The sequence below is a fragment of the Limanda limanda genome, chromosome 14 (genome assembly GCF_963576545.1).
Source record: "Limanda limanda chromosome 14, fLimLim1.1, whole genome shotgun sequence".
Taxonomy (NCBI): domain Eukaryota; kingdom Metazoa; phylum Chordata; class Actinopteri; order Pleuronectiformes; family Pleuronectidae; genus Limanda; species Limanda limanda.
Window position 1 is genome coordinate 24619267 of NC_083649.1, and position 23856 is coordinate 24643122.

The 23856-nt window shown below is 43.7% G+C and overlaps 1 protein-coding gene across 1 annotated transcript in view; it reads left to right on the forward strand.

Annotated features, from left to right (window-relative positions):
* robo3 (roundabout, axon guidance receptor, homolog 3 (Drosophila)) overlaps positions 1-17003 on the forward strand; it is a gene marked incomplete at its 5' end in the record, with an annotated part of 70448 nt that extends 53445 nt beyond the window's left edge. The window contains 18 exons of the mRNA XM_061085360.1: positions 87-168; positions 1102-1270; positions 4196-4362; positions 4474-4595; positions 4738-4954; positions 5455-5579; positions 6098-6281; positions 7108-7356; positions 7586-7625; positions 7805-7944; positions 8163-8444; positions 9449-9596; positions 10051-10269; positions 11088-11287; positions 11510-11611; positions 12405-12572; positions 13343-13485; positions 16153-17003. Of these exons, the coding sequence (XP_060941343.1) occupies positions 87-168; positions 1102-1270; positions 4196-4362; positions 4474-4595; positions 4738-4954; positions 5455-5579; positions 6098-6281; positions 7108-7356; positions 7586-7625; positions 7805-7944; positions 8163-8444; positions 9449-9596; positions 10051-10269; positions 11088-11287; positions 11510-11611; positions 12405-12572; positions 13343-13485; positions 16153-16164 (2769 nt within the window). The remainder of the gene's footprint in view (positions 1-86; positions 169-1101; positions 1271-4195; positions 4363-4473; positions 4596-4737; positions 4955-5454; positions 5580-6097; positions 6282-7107; positions 7357-7585; positions 7626-7804; positions 7945-8162; positions 8445-9448; positions 9597-10050; positions 10270-11087; positions 11288-11509; positions 11612-12404; positions 12573-13342; positions 13486-16152) is intronic.
* Positions 17004-23856: the final 6853 nt, after the last annotated feature.

Consider the following 23856-nt stretch of genomic DNA (forward strand, 5'->3'; position numbering starts at 1 on the left):
ACTTGCACACACAAACACACACACACACACACACACACACACTCACAGAGACACTAAACTAATGATTCACATTTCACTGTTGCCAGGAAACGGACTCTGGGGTTTACACCTGCCTGGCTTCCAGCTCCAGTGGAGAGACAAGTTGGAGTGGAGTGCTCACAGTCAAAGGTAAATTGTCTCTGTGTGATTTTAAATACATGCAAATGACAGCTCCATGGAGTGTAAATGAATAACAACATGGAAATATAGAATTTAATACCAACAAATTCAGGCAGCTGTAAAGCAGAAGTGTATAAAAGCTGTAATGATTATCACCACCTGTCTTTTTCGGCTCTGTCATTAATTTGGGTAAAGTGACTCTGTAACACTTTTACTGTTTTAAATAGCTGCAGTGAACTTATCAGTGACACATTAAAATATGACGGCAGATAAGAAGATTTCTTAAAGTGTAATTTTTACTCTGAGGAGATAGTGCTCTTTGTGACCATTTAATTGATGGCCAATTAAACAAGTGTAGTAAAGTCTAATGAAAGCACTTAAACTCCTGCTGGTCCCGATGCCGTTACCGGGCCGACTGTAAATACCAGTGTCTGTCGGCTGGTTGAGTGTGAAGCACGATGTTGTTGAAAGAAAAAAAGCAAACGCTTTCCTCCAGGTAATAAAGGTCAAAATGTGCTGTGTAGCTATAAGACATAGTGCTGCGGCTTCAAGCTCACCCTCAATCTACTGACAGCGCACTGTGAGGCTTTGCCCTTTTTAAACCCTCCACATCAGCCGTTAACACATAACATATTTGAAGAGATATCATTAGTGGCTTTAAATGAAGGAGTTATGACTTAACAAGCTGCTCTCTGACACCTAAGTTTGTTATTTGACTATTAGCTTCGTAATGGTTAGTTAAGATCTAATAGTTGTCGTGAAAAGCAAAATTGTGAAGGCTGCAGTGAGGAGCTCAGCCTGCGGCGAGGGTGATGCAAATGTTCAGTCAACATTAGTGGGATTAGAGAGAGTACATTATGAAGCGTTTCTGCTAAAGGCAAATGTCGCAGTGTAATCAAATTGGCACCCTCCTCCTCTCTCGTCCTCTCCACCACCACCCAGAGAGCGCAGATTCATCAACGGCTCAGGCCACAGAGCCCTTCCAGCTGCCGGGTCCACCACACAAACCCATCGTCACTGATGTGTCCAAGAACAGCGTCTCCCTGACTTGGCAGCCCAACGCCCACGAGGGAGGAGCTGCCGTCACCTCCTACATCATAGAGGCCTTCAGGTGAGTTTTGCAGATCTGAGCTACATCAAAAGCAGATGATATTTCTGTACATGTTAATGGTTGTCAAGGACAAATGAGACTTTGTAGTCAGGGACCCTTCAGTGCTCGCTACACAAGTGTGCTTTTGTTTCTTCGATTGATTTTGCCACAAATTCCTGTACTTCATTGAATAGCCAAGGCATTATTCTTCTTACATTCAGTCCGAAACTTGAAATTATTCAACAGCATTAGGTTTGTCAGGAGAGAAAAAGCATCTGAAAGTCCAGGATAATGAAATGCGCTCACAGTTTGCCGCTCTAGAAGTTGGCCAAGCTACCACAATAAATATTATTAGAGTGAGAGAGAAGATGCAATTCACAGAATAAATATTGAGTAAAATGTGCAAAGAATGTTATCTTTACACACAACAGTTTGGTCCAGTGATAGACATGTGGAAGTACTCTGTCTTTCCTGTCCTCCATGGCCGCTCTAGACACTCATGAACCTGAATGCACCTCAGCGGAAACCTTCATGTGCTATCAGTTGAGAGGAAGTTCACCTTGGAACAGGGAGGGGGGGGAAAGCAGATTTAGCAGAGCGGGATAGTTGGCTGTATGGGTGGGAGTGGGCCTCCAGATGAAGATAGGCAGCATTATGGGGAAATGGGTCCTTCCAATTTGATAAAGAGGGGAACACCGGCGGAGCCTAATCAGATCCAGACGCACACTGTGGCCCGTGGCTGCAGCTGAGCGTTTCCAAGTAACGCAAACGGATTCTTTATAAAGCAGCTGGAGGGGACCACTGGGATGTTTGCAATAACATTTCCTTGCCTGAGGTGTGAAGGTTTGTTTGTGGGAACACAAGGAAGAGAAGAGACAGGGTTGGCCTGTGTGAGTGTGTGTGTGTGTGTGTGTGTGTGTGTGTGTGTGTGTGTGTGTGTGTGTGTGTGTGTGTGTGTGTGTGTGTGTGTGTGTGTGTGTGTGTGTGTGTGTGTGTGTGTGTGTGTGTGTGTGTGTGTGTGTGTGTGTGTGTGTGTGTGTGTGTGTGTATACAAAAGCAGTGTGTATATTAGTTTATTTAACATGCAAAGGCAGCCTTCACTTTGTCTCTTTTGGAGGCCACAGCCTTGTGAGTGGATGTGTGAACTCCCTCTGAGCATCTCCTCTCTCAAAGTTACCTTGACAGCAGTGCTGGTGCACTGAACACACACACGGTTGTATATCTATCTTAGTGGGGACATTCATTGGCATAATGCTTTCCCTAGCCCCCTACCCTAACAACAACTTAATCCCTTACCCTAACCTAAACCCAATTCTAACCCTAGAACCAAGTCTTAGCCCTGAAACAGCCCATTAAAAGTGGGACAGAAAGGGAGGAAGGGCCAAAATGTTCTAACTTTGTAGGTTGCAGACTGGCGGATTAGTCCGCACAAAGATATCTGTACAAGTACACACACATGGACACACATGCACAATGAGTATTCATGAGTCGTTCTCATCTTCGGTCTAATTGTGCAGTTCAGTGCTGAAGCTGGTGCACCACAATCCATCTCAGTACCCTTGGGTAAAATCGAAAGTGTTGAACAAATGGTTGGGGAGGGTTTTGTCACTGCTGCTCTGTTTCATGGTGAAATTCTGAGAGAAAAGGGGAGACGGGAGGAAGAAGGGGTTCTGAGGGGTGGTGGGACAGTGCGTCAGGGGGAGGGCCACAAAGCCAAGAGCCCTCATAGCCTCACAGTGTTATTTATCAGGACAGCATCTTGTATCATTTGAAGGAAATCTTCCAGCGAGCACAAACTTCTATGGGCCGAGCAGCTTTGCTCACATCTGCTATTGTTTACCAGATTACAAATATTAGAGGGAGCCAAAAATAGATCCTGCCATCGCCTTGAGATTTCCCCATGCACTGGTTAATAATTGTGTAGCTGCACATCAAATGAGCAGCGCAGAGCAACTCCTCAATGCAGTATGAAAGTGGTGCAGAGCCACACAGCCTAACCAAGTACTCGACAGTGCACTTTGATAAGCATTGCTGCAATAGTGTGTGACTTAACCAAGAGACTATTTCTCAGAATATATATGTTTATATAAATTAGTCTGATTAAACCACAATAGAAGACATGGAATACGTGAAGGCAGAGGAAAACCGCAAAGGAAAAGTCAGCTCAGTCACTGAAGACACAGTTATGGTAAATGGTAAATGGATTTGTATTTATATAGCGCTTTTCTAGTCTGATGAAGACCACTCAAAGCGCTTTACAGTACAGTTTCACATTCACCCATTCATACAGTACATCTACTTGCAGCACTTTGTTATTCTATGGGGGGCCATTCAGGGTTCAGCATCTTGCCCAAGGACACTTCGGCATGCAGATGGTTCAGACTGGGGATCGAACCACCGACCTTCAGGTTGGAGGACGACCACTCTACCCCTCAGCCACAGCCGCCCCTCAGCCACAGCCGCCCTCGTGGCTGAGGGGTACAGTTGAGTTTTAGTTGTTTAAATGAGTTGTAAATGAACTTTATATGTGTCCAGTCTCCATCAGAGCTGTGCAACAAGCTGCAGGGATGCATTTCCATTCTTTCAGTTTTAACTGAGAACACAGAATGAGGTACTTCACTTTAGTGTTTTCCTTTTTTTCCCTGTCTCTTTCCACTACACAGCCTTTCACAGGGAGCCATTTAACAATGATTTGTCACATGCAGCTATCGGTTACTGTAAAACATATGAGGAGCTTCTAAAATGTGATGCTGTGTTATAGACTATCCAACAAACTCCCCAACAGTAAACACAATTAGAGCTCTAAGGAATACTCAAAGGTACATTTTCTATATGCTGTATTGTACATGGTGCATCGACCACGCCAAGACATAGAGGTGACACTAGTACCTGTGTTGTATTTAGAAACTGAACACTAGTTTTTTCTTTCTTTCTACCTTTTCACAGTCAATCAGCAGGCAGCACGTGGCAGACCGTAGCCGACATGGTCAAGATGGAAACGCACACAATCACTGGTCTTCTCCCAAACACCATCTACCTGTTCATTGTCCGAGCTGTCAACGCTTACGGCCTGAGCGACCCGAGCCCCATCTCTGAGCCCGTCAGAACACAAGGTCGGTCTGCGTACCTCCCACAGCAAACAAAAAAAACACAACTGTGCAGATCACCACAGTGTGTGCTCACCTGCTCAGCAGCACAGTGAATATGTGTGTGTTTCCACTCAGATGTGAGTCCTACAGGTCAGGGAGTGGACCACAGGCAGGTGCAGAGGGAGCTGGGAGAGGTGGCTGTTCAGCTTCAAGAGCCTGTCACGCTAACAACTGCCTCCATCAGAGTGTCCTGGACTGTGAGTTATTCAAAACCTCTGTTGTGTATGGAGATGGGGCATAAGAGGGCACTGTTAGCATTAGGTAAAGGATAAATGAACCATGCATCTCATTCTGTCTTTGTCATTTCCCCCCGGCGACTGCCACACTCTATACATCAAGGTGGACCGTCAGTCTCAGTACGTCCAAGGCTACCGTCTCTTCTACAGACCCAGCGGTGGATCCTGGCTCCTCCAGGACATCAACTCTCCCTCCGAGCGCAGCACCGTCCTCGCCAGCCTGCTCAAAGGAACCGAGTACGAGATAAAGATCCGCCCCTATTTCGACGAATTTCAGGGCAAGGACAGCCGAACGCTACTGGTCCGAACCACGGAAGAAGGTATGAAATCTGATCAAACCTGTGTCTGGGTCTGACAAAAATGTATTTAATAAGCTCGGCCAGGTTTTCTTTGACATTGTGGGGCCTTGAAAAATGGCTGCTCATTAGCCTGTATGGCACCGCATGAGTCTCAGTAATGTTATCTGATTTTAGGGTTAATTTTCTATCCTCATCTCCATCCTGACCCAGCCTGAGGTCCTCAGAGGATTTATATTGGTTGATGTAGATTAAAACAAAAGAGCAGATGTCTTTTTATTGCCTGAATAGCTTATTCTACCAAATAAAAACATTATCAACCTTTAAACACACTCACTAAAACTTTATTCCACACTGATACAGCTCATGTACATGTTTCCTGACTTGCATTTTACATGATGTCACTTCTATTGTCTGGAGTATTATAATTTTTGCAGTTTCCATTGTTAATATGTAATTTTTTTTTACAATTTGTAATTTTGTTACCACGTCTGAGTATGCTGATGACATGACACCTCTAACAGTCCCCAGTGCCCCGCCCAGAGCTGTCACAGTGGCAACGGTGAAGCTAAGCAACAGCTCCAGCATCAGCGTCTCCTGGGAGCCTCCGCCCAGCGAGATGCAGAACGGCATCATTCAGGAGTACAAGGTAAAATTCAAGTCCCACAAAGACACGTAACAAATAGAAAACACTGCATTTCAAGCAAAATATGCACTGTACTTAAAGATACAGATAAAGATATAAGAATTACATGCTTACAAATCACAAAAAGGGATGCAGAATTAGGAAGTAGGGCGTTGTTGGACGATAGTGGACAGTGTGATTCAACCTCTGGAATGTTTCGTTCAATTGTGGTACATTCACAAATAATACCTTGTCAAACGAAAAGTGAAATGTGTGCAGTGTTTTTTAAAACTTCAAAGGTAGGGCAGATCACACTGGTTAGTGGTCAGGTTGAAGGACTATTGTATATTTAACAATGGGAACATCTGACTCTGCTTTGATGTCCTTGAAAAGATCAGATTATTGCAGTCTATAATAAACTGTTTCATCAGGGAACAAAAATGGAAATACACCCTGAGCTTTGGAGTATAGATGGATATATAAAAGAGTTCCAAAAACCAATCTGAGACCGGAAGCAGCTTCAACTATGTGTATTCCAACAGGTTTGGTGTGTGGGCAGCGGTGGAGACAACCAGACACGCTACTCCATCAACAGGACGGTGGACGGACACACGTTGTCCACGGCACTGAGCGGCCTGATGCCGGGGGTGCTCTACCAGGTGGAGGTGGCAGCGGTGACCAGCGCCGGCGTCGGCACTCGCAGTCAACCCGTGTCTGTCCTCATCAGTGAGTCCACGATAAGTTAGACAATAAGAGTGTATCAAGATGCAGATGTACTAGAGACCAACGTCTCATGGTGACCAGAGGATGAACCTTATCGGCTTTGGTGTTCCTCTCATTTTCCTTTTTGTGCAACCATGAGGTTAACATGTTGGGTTATGAGTAAATGTCTTGGCTGCCAACTATTGGATGGATTTCTGTGAAATTTGATACAAAGTTTGTTTCTCGGAGGGTAACTCTTAATGACATCAGATCAAATGTAATCAAATACTAATAAAAGTTGTAGAGGTACACAACTTTCCAATGTCAAAGGTCCAGGAAGGTTAGATTTCAGTCCAATTTCAGTTATGAAAACTGCAGATTTCTCCATTTTTGTGGCATTACTCTGAGGACTAATTCAAAAAGATTGCTTCGGTGTTGGAGTGACCTTTTGCCTCTTCACGATGTCTTTCTGTTACACTGAAAATGATGCACGCAGCACTGCAGTGCAGAGGAGTATATCTCACACTACTCATCCTTTTGTGCACATTTTCAGCACAAATGGTGGATGGCTACTTTTAAACAAGCCGTTTTAGTTTGTTAAACTGATCTCCTGACCACTGGAGCTTTTCTAAATGTGGCTGAAAGAGTCACTTTTAATTAGTCCAGTTCTCATTGCCTTTTGGTCCAAGATTTCAAGCAGATCCTTCCTCAGGTCAAACTTTAATTTGTCCATCGTTTTTTGTTTATCTACAGTGGTGACTTGAGCTCAAAGCGTTTGCTGTGTTCTCCGTCAGTTCTTCCTTCTCATCTTGTTTTGCCCCCACCTCTCCTCCGGTCTCCTTCCCCCCAGAGCTGCCAGCTGAACAGCCCTCCATGCCAGGCGGCGGAAGCAGCGGTGGCACCAGCGACAGCGGCGAGGAGAGCAGCGTAAGTCTGGCCGAGCAGATTACCGACGTGGTCAAGCAGCCGGCGTTCATCGCGGGCATTGGCGGAGCCTGCTGGGTCATCCTCATGGGCTTCAGTGTCTGGATCTACTGCAGGCGCAAGAAGAGGAAGGAGCTGAGCCACTACGCCGCCTCCTTCGCCTACACACCAGCAGGTCAGACAGGATGATCATGATGTGGAATGATTTGTTGTCACTGACCTGAGGCTGTCCGCTGTCTGAAGTGATATTTCACACTTTCCACAGTCATGAGAATGACCCAAAGTGGAATTCAAATAGCTGCCAAAGGCATTTTATATTTACATACTTTTTTAAAGCCTGTAATTTTTATTTTACCGCATGAGTGAGTTTACTTCTCTTCATCACTCTCTTCTTCTCTTTGCAGTTGGTTTCCCTCATGGAGATGGTTCAGGACTCAACGGAAGGTAATGAAATAATATCCCACATTTAAATCCCTCTATATTTAAAATCATCATGTAGTGCCCTGATGACTGTCTCCACAAGCAGCTTTCCCTTTGCTGCTCCTTCTGTTTCCATCTGGACAGTCGCTAGTGTTGCACTGTTTCCCGCCATGTCCTAAATTAATGCCTGAATGTCTCTGTAGACCCGGCGTGCTGGGAGGCAACATGGGCAACTACCCGTGGTTGGCAGACTCTTGGCCGACCACCAACCTTGTCCACAGTGGTAAAGAGGCCGTCAACTGCTGCACCACCAACCACGACACGGCTGAGAGATACTACAACGGTAGGATGCTGCTTAGAGACACTTGTCTGGTAGAGACAGTACATGATTGTCTGTTTTCGTGTTGCTGTCCTGTGATCACTGTTGTGGCAGATTTTCTCACGAGATTAAAACATCATCGGGCATGGTGATAAATAGAATTATTCAGTGTGACCAAATAAGGTGAGACACTGAGAAAGCAAGAAAACAATGTGTTTAATATAAATTTCATCCCTGTGCAGAAGCTGGAATATCCAACTACTTGAATCAGACAGAGAAGTACAGCATGGGAGGCTCCACTGAAGGTCCCATCTACAGCACAATAGACGCAACCAACGAGGAACTGCACAACTTCACCTACGCCCAGCACACCTCCACAGCCCCATACGCCTCCACCTCCATCATGCCCTTCACCAACCAGACGCAGGCACCGGTCCTTGGTCCTGAGCAGCCGGATGAGGGACACTGGATCATCCAGCCGGGGACCTCTGGAGCTCAGTACGCCCAGCCGGACCGCTGCAACGGTGAGGAGGCACCGCAAACTCAACTGACCAATCCCTGCCCCTAGTACCAGCTTCTAAGTGAATTCCAGTAGTTTCGCATTTTCCAGCGTTGCATCAAAACTATGAAGATTATTTAAAAAAGATACATCTCTCGTCTTTAGCTTTTATTTTTTTGACTTCCTGCTCATATTCAGTATTTAACATTTTTTCTATCTTAACTTGAGCTGGAATTAGTCAAATAGTTAATCGATAGACAAGGCAACTGCTTTGATTATCAACTCATTAGATAAGTAAGTAAGATGTTCCAGTTTCTCAGTTGTGAGGACCTCCAGCTTTTCTTTTTAGTTTGTGATAGGAATCGTAATATTTAAAGGGGTTTTGAACTGATGATAGGAGTAAACAAATTAACCATGAATTGGAATATTTCTTTACTAGAAACTTTTGATGTGAAATTTAATGTCAATATTATTTTTATATAGGACATTTAAAACAACTTGACCAAAGTGCTTCACAAAGTAAGAGGTACATCAAATAATCAAAATACAATAGTAAAAGTAAATATGATAAAATAAAACAGAACAAAATCAAATCTGCTGGGATAAAAACGTTCTCAACTTGAAAAGAAGGCCAAAGAGAAGAGATGATTTGAAGTGTGCTAGAAAGAAGACCGGTCTGATATGGAGTGTAAAGCTGTTCACACAAGTTTGGGGCAATACTGCAAAAGCTCGATCGCCTCTGGTTATAAGTCCAGGAGTCACTGGGTGGCTGACCTCAGCTCTCTAGCTGGAGTGTGAACATGAAGGAGTTCAGCTAGGTAAGGCGGTGCCAGTCCATTCAGAGAGTTAAAAGTTAACATTCAAATTTTTTAAATGGATCCTTTGACGAACAGGAAGCCAGTGGAGGGAGTGCAACACAGGTGTTACATGGTCCCTCTTTTTCTTTCTTCTCAGGAGGCGAGACGCAAATAATAACAAATTGTCGTATTCAAGTGGATCATCGTGTTCCTCTCTCTGTCTGTGTTGTAGGTAAGCCCAGACAGAAGGCCATGGGGAAGGCAGTCAAAACCCCGTCACTGACCTGGATGGAGTCATTGCCCCCCCCGCCCCCAGTTGAGGAGTTGGAGCAGAGTGAGCAGGACGACCAGCTCCCAGAACACGAGGACATGGACTTAGGGTGAGTCAGACTCAATCTTTAGAAATGAGGATGTCATCATTCCGACTTACTGTCACTTCTGACTGGCACATTAAGTATCAGACCCATTGTACTCCTTTAGTTTTTTTTGCCGCCGGCTTTGACAACTCAATTATCTCGACCTTGGTCAACTGCTTTAGCGATTTAGATGTTTTTCTGCCTCTTAAAACACGTTTAGCTGTGTTCCTCTTTACCGGTCGCTAACTGCAACCTCGGGGCAAAACGATTCCTGGGTAGCACACTCATAGCAGTGATCCCACCCAAGTGCAGGTTTAGCATCCTGTAGTTCTGCCAACGGCAAGACCCTCAAACTTCAAGTCGAGTCTGAAAGAACAGCATTAAAAACAGGTTACCCTCAGCAGTATCACTTAAGAACCCATGAGGAGAGGAAGCTGTTGCATCATCAGGCTGTATCCCTCTGCTCTGTCGGTTGTAGCTCGGATGAGGAGTGGTGCCCCCCCCTCCCTGAGAGGACCTACCTGATAGAGGGCTGCGAGGAGGGACCCTCGCCACCGCAGAGAAACAACGCCTGCTCTCCGGCCACTTCCTACAGTCACCAGTCGACCGCCACTCTCACCCCGTCGCCCCATGAGGAGACCCGGACCCCCCATGACCTCCCTCGCCTCAACCAACTTGACGGCCAGCAGCTGTCACGGTATGTACATGGTCAGGGCTGTGGATGGGCACCTAATGGCTGTGCTTACGAATTTATCCATCGTATGACGATTTTTGTAAATCTCAGCAAATATAGGAAAGTCGGCTGTTTCCATTCGGTTGTATTAGCCACTGTTTACTGTCAGTTAATAGAGGGACAGTGTGAAGGTCCATATGATGTGATGTGTCTAGCAGGTTATGTTATTTGGTTCAAATAAAAAATTTTAATACAGAGAAATTCCTCTGTGAAATTTTGTATTTGCTACTCCTGATCTTTATTATAGCATCGTCTCATGAAATGAAGCACAGATTCTGTTACTATGAGGCTTCACCTTTGACTTTAAAGTGAGACTGGGGAACTTTTGAGAGACAAAAGTGACAAAATCACTCTCAAGTGAACGGTGGCATTCACAGTTCAACGCACTCTTGCTCCGCTTGAATACACTCTGGGGTTTTGTTGCTACAGGCTTACATAGTCTAACACTGTAGCTGCAAATGTTCACAACCATCACAACCATTTCTTTAGGAAAAACATCATCATCGCATCCAATTGGTTTATTTTGTGTCATTTTTACATAAATCATATCCATGGATCTACATGCACCATATTCCAGGGCCAGATGGGCTAGATGTTAAATAACCATTTAAATAGGAATGGAGCAGAAAGCATTGAAACTCGTTGTAGGAGAAGGCAGGAAAACTCTTCCACCACCAAACACACATGCTGCACTTTCTCCTGTGACATCGACCTCACTCTGAAGCAAAGATTTCACTTCTAATTTGCTCTCCCCAGTAACACGTTGCCCTTATTTCCCATAGCAGAAGGTTACCCTGCGGTCCAGTGCCAGTTCCCCAGGCGCCAAGCCCGTCATGCACCCAGTCCAACCCCAACCTCCCTGGCCAACAGCATCACGGCTCATCAGAGGTTGGCACGCTGCAGTGCCAAAGTCCTGCCCATCGCTGCCTCCACAGCCAGGGGCCGGCTCTGAATGGAGACACCGGCAGCGCCACTACACCCGGTAACGTGACTGGCGGCGCCTTGTCCATCACACACGCAGACACAAGCCTGCACGCAACACACAGACTCAGCGAGCAAGGTCATTTATGAACATAGCAAGGTCATGTATGAACATACACATATGCATTCAGTTTGTCATTTCAATAATCCACATGCATTAAACACATCAAGGCACTGCCGTCTGTTCAAACACTGCCTGATGCTTTCCCTCTTTGTCCCACAGTGCACGGCCGCTCGTCCCCAGCAGACACTCCTCCCAGTCAGAAATCACGAGTGAAAAAAAAGGTGTCGAAGAGTTCAGCATTCAGAAGAGACATACAAGGAGGTGAGTGGGTTTGAGTTTGGATTCAAAGAAGTTCACTCCAGGGACAGGGGGACATTAATGTTATTTCAGTATTGACATTTTCTCAAATTCAGAATGTGTTATCAAACCCACAGGGAACAGCCCATAATTACAATATTATTTGCATGACCATGACAGTGACACTGCTGGAGGACAGCCGTATATCAAATGTTCTCAGTAGCTGAGTACGCAGCTCAACTGCAAAAGAGAAAATCCTGTCCATAGTATTTTTCTAATAATATTTATTGTTCTGTCAGAGATTGAAGAAAAATGCAGTTTACTAATCTAACACACACACACACACACACACGCAGCAACACCATCTGTGACCGAATATTTACGATTCTGATTCAAAGATGTGTGGCTCATCTCCCTGATTATCGACATAAATCTGATTTGTAATCTTAGTTTGCACACTCTGATTTTCTCCACACACCATATGTTGAGCAGATAACTACCGCTCTGTGATGGATAAGATGATAATCTAAGGTTGCTTTGGTGATGCATTAACCTTGAACCAAATGAAACCGCGCGTGGCTGAATGTGACCCGCATGTCCATAACTGTAATTTGAACAATCAGACACAATCAGAAACTGCAGTTCTTTTTTGTAAAAGCATAAAACTCACTCAAACAAATCTCTTCAATTTTCTCAATTATACAGTAAAATATAAAGCTATTAAATTCTCCAGCTGAAATTTCTTCTTCTTATTATTATTATCCTGAACTCAGACATTCTTTTTGTATAATTTTTCCCTCCAACTTTGTGCGTTTAGACCTGCCCCCCCCTCCGGAGCCACCCCCAGCGGAGGACAGGTTGAAGGGTCTCCAGGGATGCTCGGAGCCCACCAGTGTGGGGAACGGCGCGGCCTCGTCCCTGGAGAGGAGTGAAGGCAGCAGCGGGAGCCACCAACGGAAAGGCTCGGCTCAAAGACACGCGGACAGTAAGACATCGTTCTGCACTTCTGTTGTATTTCAGGCCCAATTCAGTTTATGAGCCAGTGTACAGTTTGGGGTTAGGCCAGAGACGGTGGTCCTGCTGAAATATGTCCATGTGACCAGAAGTGGAACCAGCTATACAGCTGCAGGCTGCATAAAGCCAAAACAAGAGAGTTGGCCAATAAGAATTACTCCCTGAGCCCCTCTAAAAAGCTGTTTTTAGACATGAGCTGCGGAGGATGTCCGTAGAATTGGGTCCAGTCTTTCTCCAGAGGTTTTCTTTTAACACATGAACACTGCAGCAGGAGGTTCTACGCTCAGACGCTGTCACAACAACACATAGATCTCCTGATTGTTCAGCTGAGGGATGGTGTAGCTCTAGAGACAGGACATCTTCCAATGTGTGTGGCACCACTTTGTCATCCTGAGATATTTGGATTCTTTTTGCGTCTGTAGCGTGTTGGAAACATCATCAACACACCCGTTCGCTCGTGGTGAATCCTGCAGAGAATCTCCTGCTGTGTTGTCACATCGGCCTCTTTGGACATTCTGCTGACTGTTTACCAGCTTACGTTCACACACACAGCCCCTCCTGAGAATGTTTGATGGATCTCCGGAGTTCAGTACTTGTCTGAAAGCAGCTATAGTTTTTTTCTCCCCCAGACACGTCTCTATAATTAACCTTTCCCCAAAGGACACTGTGCTGCCTGGTAGACAACAGACTCAAGGCCTTTCCTTTAACCCCATCCTCTGTCCTCCATCCTTCCCTCCTCAGATGACGAGATGATGCAGTATGGCGGGAAGGCCGGTTACCTCTCCAGGAGTCAAATATCCAGTAACTGCTCGACCACAGGAAGCTCCTCGTCCAGAGGCTCCACAGGCTCCCGGGGGCTCAACTCTGCCCGCAAACACAACGAGGTAGGGGGAAAAAAGCATTTTATTATTTAGGTGATTTTCTGCAGGAAAACGTGTTTCTTGTTCACTTCAGGGGTTTTTACAAATTGCTGCTCTCTGATATTCTTGAGCCTTGGGGAACCAAGTCTTTAATTGCCATGGTTTACTTTTATCTACATAGCATTACCTACGCTCCATAAATCACACATCATCTTACACAATATGTGTGGGTTCATGAAAAGATCAAAACTTTAGCTTGTTACCCACACACACACACACCAACATGCCCTCATACAGATCTACCATTACCATCCACTCAGGGTAGACTTTCCAGGGAGAAACAGTGTTAAGCGTGCACGCCCACTGCTCTCTCTGGAGTGCACTTCTGAGGCCTCACTTCACTGTGGGAGCGCTTCTTTAAATGCCCCCCCTGCAGACTCCCTCGCGACCAGCCACTGTCTTTAATGGAGGAACAAGCTGTGCCAGGTGAATGGAAAGCTGTGTTTTTTATGCCAGAGAGGCAACACTTACAGTATTAGACATCTTACACAACTTTACCACAGGTACACACAGTTAGTAACATGGAAAGTGGCTTAAAGTCAGTATTGCAACCAACTTTAAACTGTATCACGGAAAGTGAATCACTGACTCGCTGTGAATGTTTGTTTAACAAAATGGTTTATTACAGAGTTTAAACATAAATAAAATGCAAAGGATCAATGGAAAATTAAGACAAATATGATTTTCTTCTGTGTTCCGAAGAATAATCGGGCCTTTAACAAAATGTGAAAAAACTAAAATTAAACTGGAAAATTACCTTAACCTTGATTTAAATGTTCCTATTTAAGCTTTTTCACTTTTTATTTGAATTTTTCAAATTTGCACAACCTGTATTTCACAAGAGTTGTCATATATTTCGATTACAAATTCACACACATGGAATGTATGACAATTTCAATGTATGTTTTTGAAAAGAAATGTATAAGGACTACAAAACTTCTACTTAATGTAGAAGTATAAAGTAAAAGTGCAAATACTCAAAATTAAGTAGTGCTGTCTTTAAGTTAACATACTTAATTCCTCTCCACCACTGCTTTTTAAGTCCTTTTTAGCAAAGTGATCCTCTGAAGGTTTAGATCTAAATGTCCTGTGACGCAGGAGTGAAGTGATGATGGTTACGAGTAAACCAGCAGAACTGACACTGAGAGGAAATTACAATGTAGAAGGTCAGTCAGCGTACGTGCGTACACGACACAGACGTGGATTTATGAGACGTTAGACGTGCAGCAGCTCGGACGCTCTGTTCTTGCGCTGCAGTTGTTAAGTTAACCGCTGTAACCTGAGGCGTCATAAAGCTGCCTGTGTCCAGAGGAAGAGAAAGGACGGCCCTGTCACAGGTCAGCCCACAGCGACCTCAACACACATCTGACACGGGAGCAACTTGTAAAATTGGCACATACAGACCCACAACTGCTCTCTTCATTTCCTCGTTCACAGAGGTCCCTTGTATCTTGTGCCTCTCAGGTCGCCCCCCTACACCCCTCTATGGGGCAGTAAGGAACTCCTCACCCCCCCTCGCTGCCCCCGACTGACCCTCGCTGGCCTTTTCACGCCTTGTCGAGGACATGAAAGCACAAGCTCCTCAATGATAAAGCTGGTGGTGTTTCCACAGGAAGCCTGGATTACGTTACCCCCACCCCCCTTTCCTGTGGTGCTGCCTGTTATCTTTGCCCTTTGACCCAGCTGGTCAGTTGGACAGATGTGCATTGTGCCCTCTCTGAGGATGGGCTCACAATGCACATCTGTACTGATAAGGGACATAGAATATGCAGTTACTCATATAGGTCCTGCATGACACTCTCGTCCTATTGACCTCACCTTGTTCATGCAATATGCACCTCTGAACAACTTGTGCTTGATGACAAATTAGTACATAATTTTCAGGTTTTTCAATATTTTCAATAAAGACATCCAGTTTAGATTCAGGAGAACATGTTACTGTTGAGCTGCTTTCAGACGTGTGCACTGATCTCTGCTGTTCCTGCGAATTTTCTCTGGAGGAAGGGCAATGTGTGAAAGCAAATGTCTGAGTAAGACACTCAGCAGTCTCTGCTGACTTTCTCCGCCTGGACTCCTTGTGTAATGTTCGTAAAAATCTAGAATTATCCAGGAGATGTGTGAACACAGCAGGGGAGACCACAAGAGAGTGGGGAGGTTGATGACGCTTCTAAAAAGAAAACAAATATCTCCTGGTGAAAAAACGGTGACACTGATGAAGAAAGTGCTTGGCAGCCTCATGGAAAGCTGATGTCAAGATGTGAATAAGAGCTCTGAACTGCTGCTTTCTGGAAATGTGTCTAAAACTGTAAAATATCAGTCATTGTTAGGAGATAGGACAGATTGTGATACCACTCCTCCATTTTCATTTTGCCTCTGTACAATTACAAAATCCCGATCAGCTGGACTGACGCTTGGAGGAGTAGCTTTATGATCAGAGGAGGACGTAAAAGTCTAAGAAGAGAAAGCGATAATTTTCCCTGTCCTTCAGCAACCACTGGCCATGAGCGGCTGAGCAGGCAATCAGCTGTCCAATCACTGTGCAGAGAAGAGCGATGTGGAAACAACCTCTGCCTTGATTTATATGTCATTGTTTGCAATTTTAATGATGTCATTTTTTTTTTCTCTTTCCAGGAAATGAGATAAGGACACAGATGAGTTTTATCAGTGTAGCATCGATGCCTCCATCATCCGCCATCTTTCCACTGTGGCCCCAATAAGCTGAACTAGAGGAAACGTTTAGGCCGTCAGGATCCCAGACTCTGCCATTGCTGTGAAAGAAAGACCAACGGACTTGACATCTTGTTTGTTTGGTATTACCATGATTATTTATAAGCTAACCACTTCTTTCTTCTCCGTTGATTTGTAAATACCTGTGTCTGTACTGTTCTTTTGTGGGATACAGGGAAAGAGACGTATATATTGTATTTATGAGGATAAAAAAAACAAATGTTAAAACAAACAAAAAAAATCTGTTATTATAAAAGAAAAAAAAGCTCATGTCTTCTTGAATGTGCCAACTTTTTTTGTCAAGATGTATCCTTTTTTTGGAAAAGCATTAACTACTGTTGCACTCTCTTGTTGTGATGGCAAAACAACAGAAAATATGAAGCACAAAGTGTGTCGGCTGGTCGAGAGGGGCGGCTGGAAAAGCCAAAACGAGCGGGTTCTCGCTCCTGGAAGGATGCGTCTGTCTGAGCGCTTCCCCCGCCGGGATCCCTGCACCTATAGTCCGCTAAGAATGTCATACTTTTCTATGTCTCCTTGGGTTTCTCTGCAGCAGCAGCAGCAGCAAACCGTTCCGGTGTGCCAGCAGACAGACAGGCTTTATGAAAGTTTGATTGTAACCCCTCCCACTCCTCTCTGCTCCCCTCCCTGAACATGTTCAACTGAGGGAACGTTCGCTGCAGCTGTGAGAAGAAATTTGCAAATACTCCCTCCAAAACAAACAAAAAAAATGTATGTGGGCTGACTTTTTTTGTACTCTTGTCGTTTTGTAAATGTACAATAAAATACATTTGCTGATCTGAGCCTTTATGTATTTCTGTGGAGCAGCTTTCAGGAAGTGTACCATGGTCAGTTAACTCCATGTTGTTTTAGGCTAACTTTAACAACAAACTGACCTGGAATCTAATCTGGGATTTTTATTAAGTGTCATATCAGAATCAGAATTCTTTTATTGGCCAAGTATATTTTCACATACAGGAAATTGACTTGGTGTGATTGGTTTATAGGACATAAAACAAAAATATATAGAAGTGGACAAAGCATTAACTGAAAATTGGCAAAAGAGCAAATATTAACAAATAGCAAAAAATAAAAATACACCAATGTTTTATGAAGTAGAACAATAAGTTATTTGGGCACGTGCGGTATTTTGGTGCAGTGATTGGAATTAGGATAGTGCCATTAATATATAAATTACACTGTAGTGCATATTCCCTCTAGTGTTATAGTAATGATGAAAAGCATATCGTTATTATGCCATTTTATAATGATGTCCTCAGAAGATTATTTATCCCATTTCCTGTCAAATAACTGGTTCATCTAAATATGTAGTTGTAGATTTAGTCTCTATTCTTACTGGCAGCAAAAGTTAATGGTAAATGGATTTGTATTTATATAGCGCTTTTCTAGTCTGATGATGACCACTCAAAGCGCTTTACAGTTCACATTCACCCATTCATACACACAGTGCATCTATTCGCAGCACTTAGTTATTCTACGGGGGGCCATTCAGGGTTCAGCGTCTTGCCCAAGGACCCTTCGGCATGCAGATGGTTCAGACTGGGGATCGAACCGCCGACCTTCAGGTTGGAGGACGACCACTCTACCCCTCAGCCACAGCCGCCCTAGTGATGCTTTACTTTAATATATGATGTCACTTACTGACTAAATAGTGACGACATGATGATGTAATTCCTACCATATGATCATAAATTGTTTGATCTGTATAAACTACAGGTCTATAGTCTATGAAGGATGCAGAAATACCTTGCACCTGCACACCACTCAGGACCACTTAAGTCTGAATGATTTATTTTCAATTCTTCCAGTAAGATATATGTGGCGGTGTGACAGTGATGTGGTCGGATACAGCATGAGATTGAAGAGCTGGATTTTTCATTGCGTCTGACATTCTATTCTATAATGGAGAATCATTTCCTGAGCAATATAAGCTTCAGATTATGTCTATTATTTGTGGAGATATTTTAAATATGTTTTAAGATATCAGCTCCCAAAGCAAATCTTCAGGAGATACCATCCCAAGTGATAATCTCACTTAGTTCTGTACACAGTTATTTTGTGTACACACACACACAAACAAAGAGAGAGAGAGGGGCAGAAACAATTCCTGGCTTCCGGTTACACCAATAATAAAGATTATACCCGAATTATAACCGAAATTGAAATAAAAATGTATTCAAAAAGTCTAAGGAACCACAGGCAGTCTAATAAGAAGAATGTGTACAGAGAGCAACAAAATGACCATATGGAAAATCAGGATTATAATATTGCGCCGTAAATAGAGCCTACACATGGAGGAGGAGTATGGATGATGTCAAGCAACGTTGAGGCGCTGCCAAACAGACCTGAGCCACACAGCCTCCTCTCCACCACAGAGACAGGGAAAGGGGACAGATTGCACATAACACTCACACAGACAGGAGGGAGGTAACAAACACCCAGAGGGAGGGAGGAAGGGGGGGGGAGAGGAAGTAGAGGCGAGGACATTATTCACACAAAGTCTTGTTCAGTCGAAGCTCTGTGTTAGTAGTTGTCTCCCTGGAAACAGGATAGAAGCACAGAGAGGGCTTGTTGTGCTAAAATGTTCTGTATCCCACTTGATTTGGCAGACTGCTGAAACCTCATGTTACCTTCAGCTGAACGTAAGGATGCATCGCACAGAAGGAGAACAGTGGGTATGTGCCCCACCACGTACATTAGATTCACATTACAGAGGATTCTACAAAGTAAGAAGAATTACAGTGACCCAAAAAAATTCATCTAGCATACTGTTCAGCATGTGTGTGTCATTTTGATAAAGACTCAATCTGTCCTTTAAACCAAGAGCAAACTGATGATATGGCCCATGTGAGGCACATGAAAACATAGTCATATGAAGCTTTGTGTAGTTCAATCAGGTAAAATATGTCTCATTCATTCACAATTCTCTTTGTAATCAGCTGACTGTTAGATGTTTACAGTAAACCAATTAGATTTTGGTATGATTTCCGTCAGCCAATCATGTTGTTGCTGTCCAATTTAAGATCCCCTGAGTCAGCTCCAGTTTCCATATCCAGTGCCCCGGTCAGATGTTGATTTTTCCAAATAAGTTTCTACCGATTGAAATGCTAAATCATGGTGTTTATACAAGTGCTTTAGAAAATCAATTATCAATCAATCAACATTTATTTGTAAAGCCCATATTCCCAATTTACAATTTGTATCTTCTGCCCATAAAAAATGCCCAAAAGAAACTGAGGTTTCTGCATAGAAAAAATGTAGAAACGTCAGCAGGAGCAACATGTGGAGGATCACACCAGGATGGACAGAAGTCAAATAGATGCCCCATGCAACAGAGCATGTCCAGTGACTACTGGGGCCCCTTAAGGTTATGTCCTGGGTCCCCTCCTCTTTTCTCTGTACACTAACTCAGCCCTGTTGTTCACTCACATGGTTTTTCCTACCACAGCTGCACTGATAACACCCAACTAATCCTCTTTTCTCCCCAGTCTGAAACACAGGTATGTCTGATTGACATCGCTCAGTGGATGTCCACACACCTGAAAATCAATATTTACCAGACGGAGGTACCTTTCTTTCCAGGGAAAGGCTCTCCCACCCATGACCTTACTATCACAATCGATAACTCTGTGGTAGCCCCGTCAACAAAATAACAATATTTACAACGATCATAAGAAAAGATTATGCCTAACAAATGTGGGGATATCATTGTTTAAAGGATTTATACATAAGTCTGACAGAGATGCAGAGAGCAGCAATGACAGTTGTAATGATAGAGGTTTTGTTTATAATAAAGTTGTAGGCATATTGTATGTAAGCAATCTATTTTAGTCAGTAATCATAATCCACAACCACCATCCTCAATCCATGATCCATCATCACAATCCATAATCCACACTGTAAATACTGTTTCACAAATTAAAGATGAATTCCAAGTGTGCTTGAAGATGAATGACTCTTTTCCATGAGTTAGCCCTGGCTAGTGAACCCCAGCAAAGAGCGATGTTACAGACTAAACCAACTCACCTGCAATGTTTTTAGTCTTTCATCCATCCCTTTATGTTCTCCTCATATGTTCTAATGGGACACTCTGCAGTGCATGTCTGAGATTCTTGTTGACATGAGTCATAAAGTGGAGGCTGTGTACACTTCTGCGTTAGTGCAAACTTCTAAAATTTCCTGAAGCAAACCTAATACTTTCCCAGTCTCCTCAAAGCCTTCAACTCCAGTCAGACCTAAATAAGAAGAAAAAATATTGCTGCAGCTCTGTTTGCTTCTCATTCTCCTAATGCTTCATTCCTCCACCAACTTCACAGCGCATTGCGCCTGGGTGAGTGCTGTACGCACCGAGGAGCATGAAATTGCCAAGCTCCGTGCTCTGAGAGTGCCTCGCACACTCCCTCCCGCTGTCCACCTGAGACAAGGCATGCATTACCCTGCAGTGCTCCACAGATGCTCGCCGTGCCTTGGCATACACAAGCTCTCTAACTCGCAGGCTCAGAAGCTCCCCCAGCTACACTCTTACATGAAGGGCCTAGGGTGTTGTTGCTCTCTCTCTGTGATCAGCCCAAAGGGACATGGTTTTTCATCACAGCTCTGTTGTAGGACACTGATAGAGACGAAGGAGGCGGCTGCAGAGGGTCACTTTAAAGGTTCAGTGTGTATAATGTAGTGTCATCTAGTGGTTAAGTTTCATGCAGCTGAATACCCCTCAACTCGCCCTCCCCCTCAAAACGTGAAAGAGAACCTGTGGCAACCTTCAGTGTGTCTAGTTTGGACAAATGGTGTGACGCCTGCGAGCTAGTTCAGGCATTCGACTCGAGCTACGCTGCTCCAATCATGTGACATACATCATGTGACATACCTCACTCTCCACAACCATCTATAATACACACCCACCTTATCAGGTGGTCTATATGAGCAGAGAGAAATTGCATCCCCTTTGCTCGCACTGCTGCTGCAGTATTGCTACCAGCTGCTTCAGCCCCTCCACCACCCAAGCATCCACCTGTAGGCTCCGACGGGGGGTTACAAGTATTTGCTCATCACTCCCATCATTCCTGCGTAATCATATGGGGGAGGGATTAAGTTGGAGCCTAGAGGCCAAACACTAAATCTGTTGTAATGCTGCAATAAATGTTTGAACGTGAGTTGTCTGACTGAATTGTGAAAAAACATGGCAGCCTCCGTTGAGAGGACCCTTCTGATGTAAAAATAAAGTATTTAAATATAAAGGGCCCATTCTAGGGTTAACAAAACAACAATTTTTACTATATAGATGATTATACTTGTGAAAACATAACTAGGATTATTTTATATTCAATTTCTGCCAATGTTCCTAAATCTTACACACTGAACCTTTAAAACAGAAAATCTTACCTAATACATCTTTTATATCTTTAATATCATGTATGACGGTATGGTTTTGGAATAAGAAGTGCCTTAAGACAGCGATCAGCGACCAGAAGGTAATAACAATCCTGACATGATTTATAGTGTCCTCCATTTCAATTCAATTCAGTTTTCTTTGTACAGCGTCAAATCACATTACGCATTATCTCAAGGCTCTTTACATAGTAAGGTCAAGACCCTACAATATTATAGAGAAACCCAACAGTTCCCACTACGAGCAAACAGACTCTGTGTGGGCGGCCATCTGCCTCGACCGCTTGTGACGAGATGAATGGGGAAGAGAGGAGAGGTAAAGAGGAGATTTGGAAAGAGAAGAGAGAGAGAGCAGGAAAAGTCGTGGTAGCATCATATTTAAGCTCCAACAGACTGGTTGCTAAAATGAAAATAATAACAGTGATAAACTTGTTATCTGCTCCCTCCCATAGGATTCAACACTGAGATGTCTCTGCACTTCTGTGGCTGGTGAGCTGAAGCAAGAAACTTCTGTGTTAAAATAACTGAAGCTATTTAATGTGACCCTTGTATTCACCACTGTGAGTGACACTAAGAAGATAAGCCATTCTCATCAGATACCACAGTAGCCAACACATCAGACACATTTACCCTAGTAAATTCACAGGTTCACAACAGGAGGAGAGAGTTATTCTATTAATTTACTTCATTTATTTACAATTGATTCAAATGGTTTCTCCTCAAAAAGTTACAGAGAGGACAGCACAGCTTTTCTTTTTTAGGTGACTCCCTGATCAGCAGCTCAGGTGTGATTTCAAATAGCAGCATCAGAGAATCACAGCAGATGGAGAAACATTTGATCCAATACGACTGGATTTTCAATCTCTCACCTCTGAAGACAATCACGTTACACATCCTCTGGCTGTACGTTTATTAAAGAGAAATAACATTCTCAGTGGATTGTCAATTTTATGATTTTCTCACCATGTTTCTCCAAAGATAAAGCCCCGGCCTGTTGCACAATGTGATCTGGGCTCGGCTCCATACGCCCCCAACGTGCTCAGGATACGTGGGTATAGAAAATGCATAAAATATGGTGTATCATTTTAGTTTAACGCCTTTCAACATGAGCATTTAGACCATGGGACAAAATCCTTGAATCCAGAATAACTGATCCTAATGTGTGTTAATTAATTCCCAGTAGAATTCCCCATAAAGTGACCAAGTTTTTTTTGTCTTATCCTATTGTGATAGAAGCGATGTGACCATTTTTAAGAAAACGATTACAGGACCCAATACTAGGGAAAAAGCTAAATTTTGTCCTGGACACCTTTAAAAATTGTCACCATACTGTTCCTATGCTGTTTATGGTAAAACAACGCCCCTGGAGAATTTTTAACCTCCTTATTCTTGTTACTTGACCCTGATTAAGTAGCCGCTGCTATGACAGGAAGTCAGATAAGAAATTATAATCCAGACAATGTAAGCAGGTTGTTCAATTTCAGTAGTTCCGCCAATGGGCCTGTGGAATAAAAAATGAATATAATCAAATTCTAACAATTAAAAGAGAACAAACAAGAGCAAAGGACAACAGATAAGACAGTGAGAAGATTTACGTTACTGACCTTCTACATCGTGACCCGACACCTCTTACCCTTTCCGTGCCCCCCTCAGCTTCCCTCCATCCCTCCCTCCCTTTCTCTCTCAACCAGCTATAAATCACGGCACTCAGTCATTAAGCCGGTGTCAGGGCTGAGACGCCCACCGGGGTCTGAAGGAAGAGGGCCGGCGGCCTGGGAGCATGAGGGAAGAGGCAGAGACAGAGAGGAAGGGTGAGAGGGAGGGGTCGCCATCATTTAAAGTCCCGTTCTCTCGTTTCAAAATGCAACACACCAATTTCCATGTTAATTTGCCACGTGACAGCATTGATAGATGTGTGTGACTTTTTGGTGGATGTGATGCATACACAAAGAAGTTCAAATTAAGCCATTATGTCGGCAGCAGTGCTGTGTATAAGCTATTCAACATTTAAGTGATCTTTTGTAAGTATTTCACCCTTTTGTTTTTATCAACACCTACTTTTCAAAAATCCACCAGACATTATATTCTACACTACATTCAGTATAGACAGATGATGGAGCAGCATGAACATGGATCCATGTTTTGACCTTCAACATGATCATTGACAGTGTGACTCAAAGTACGCGGGCCGAGAGGTCTCCCACA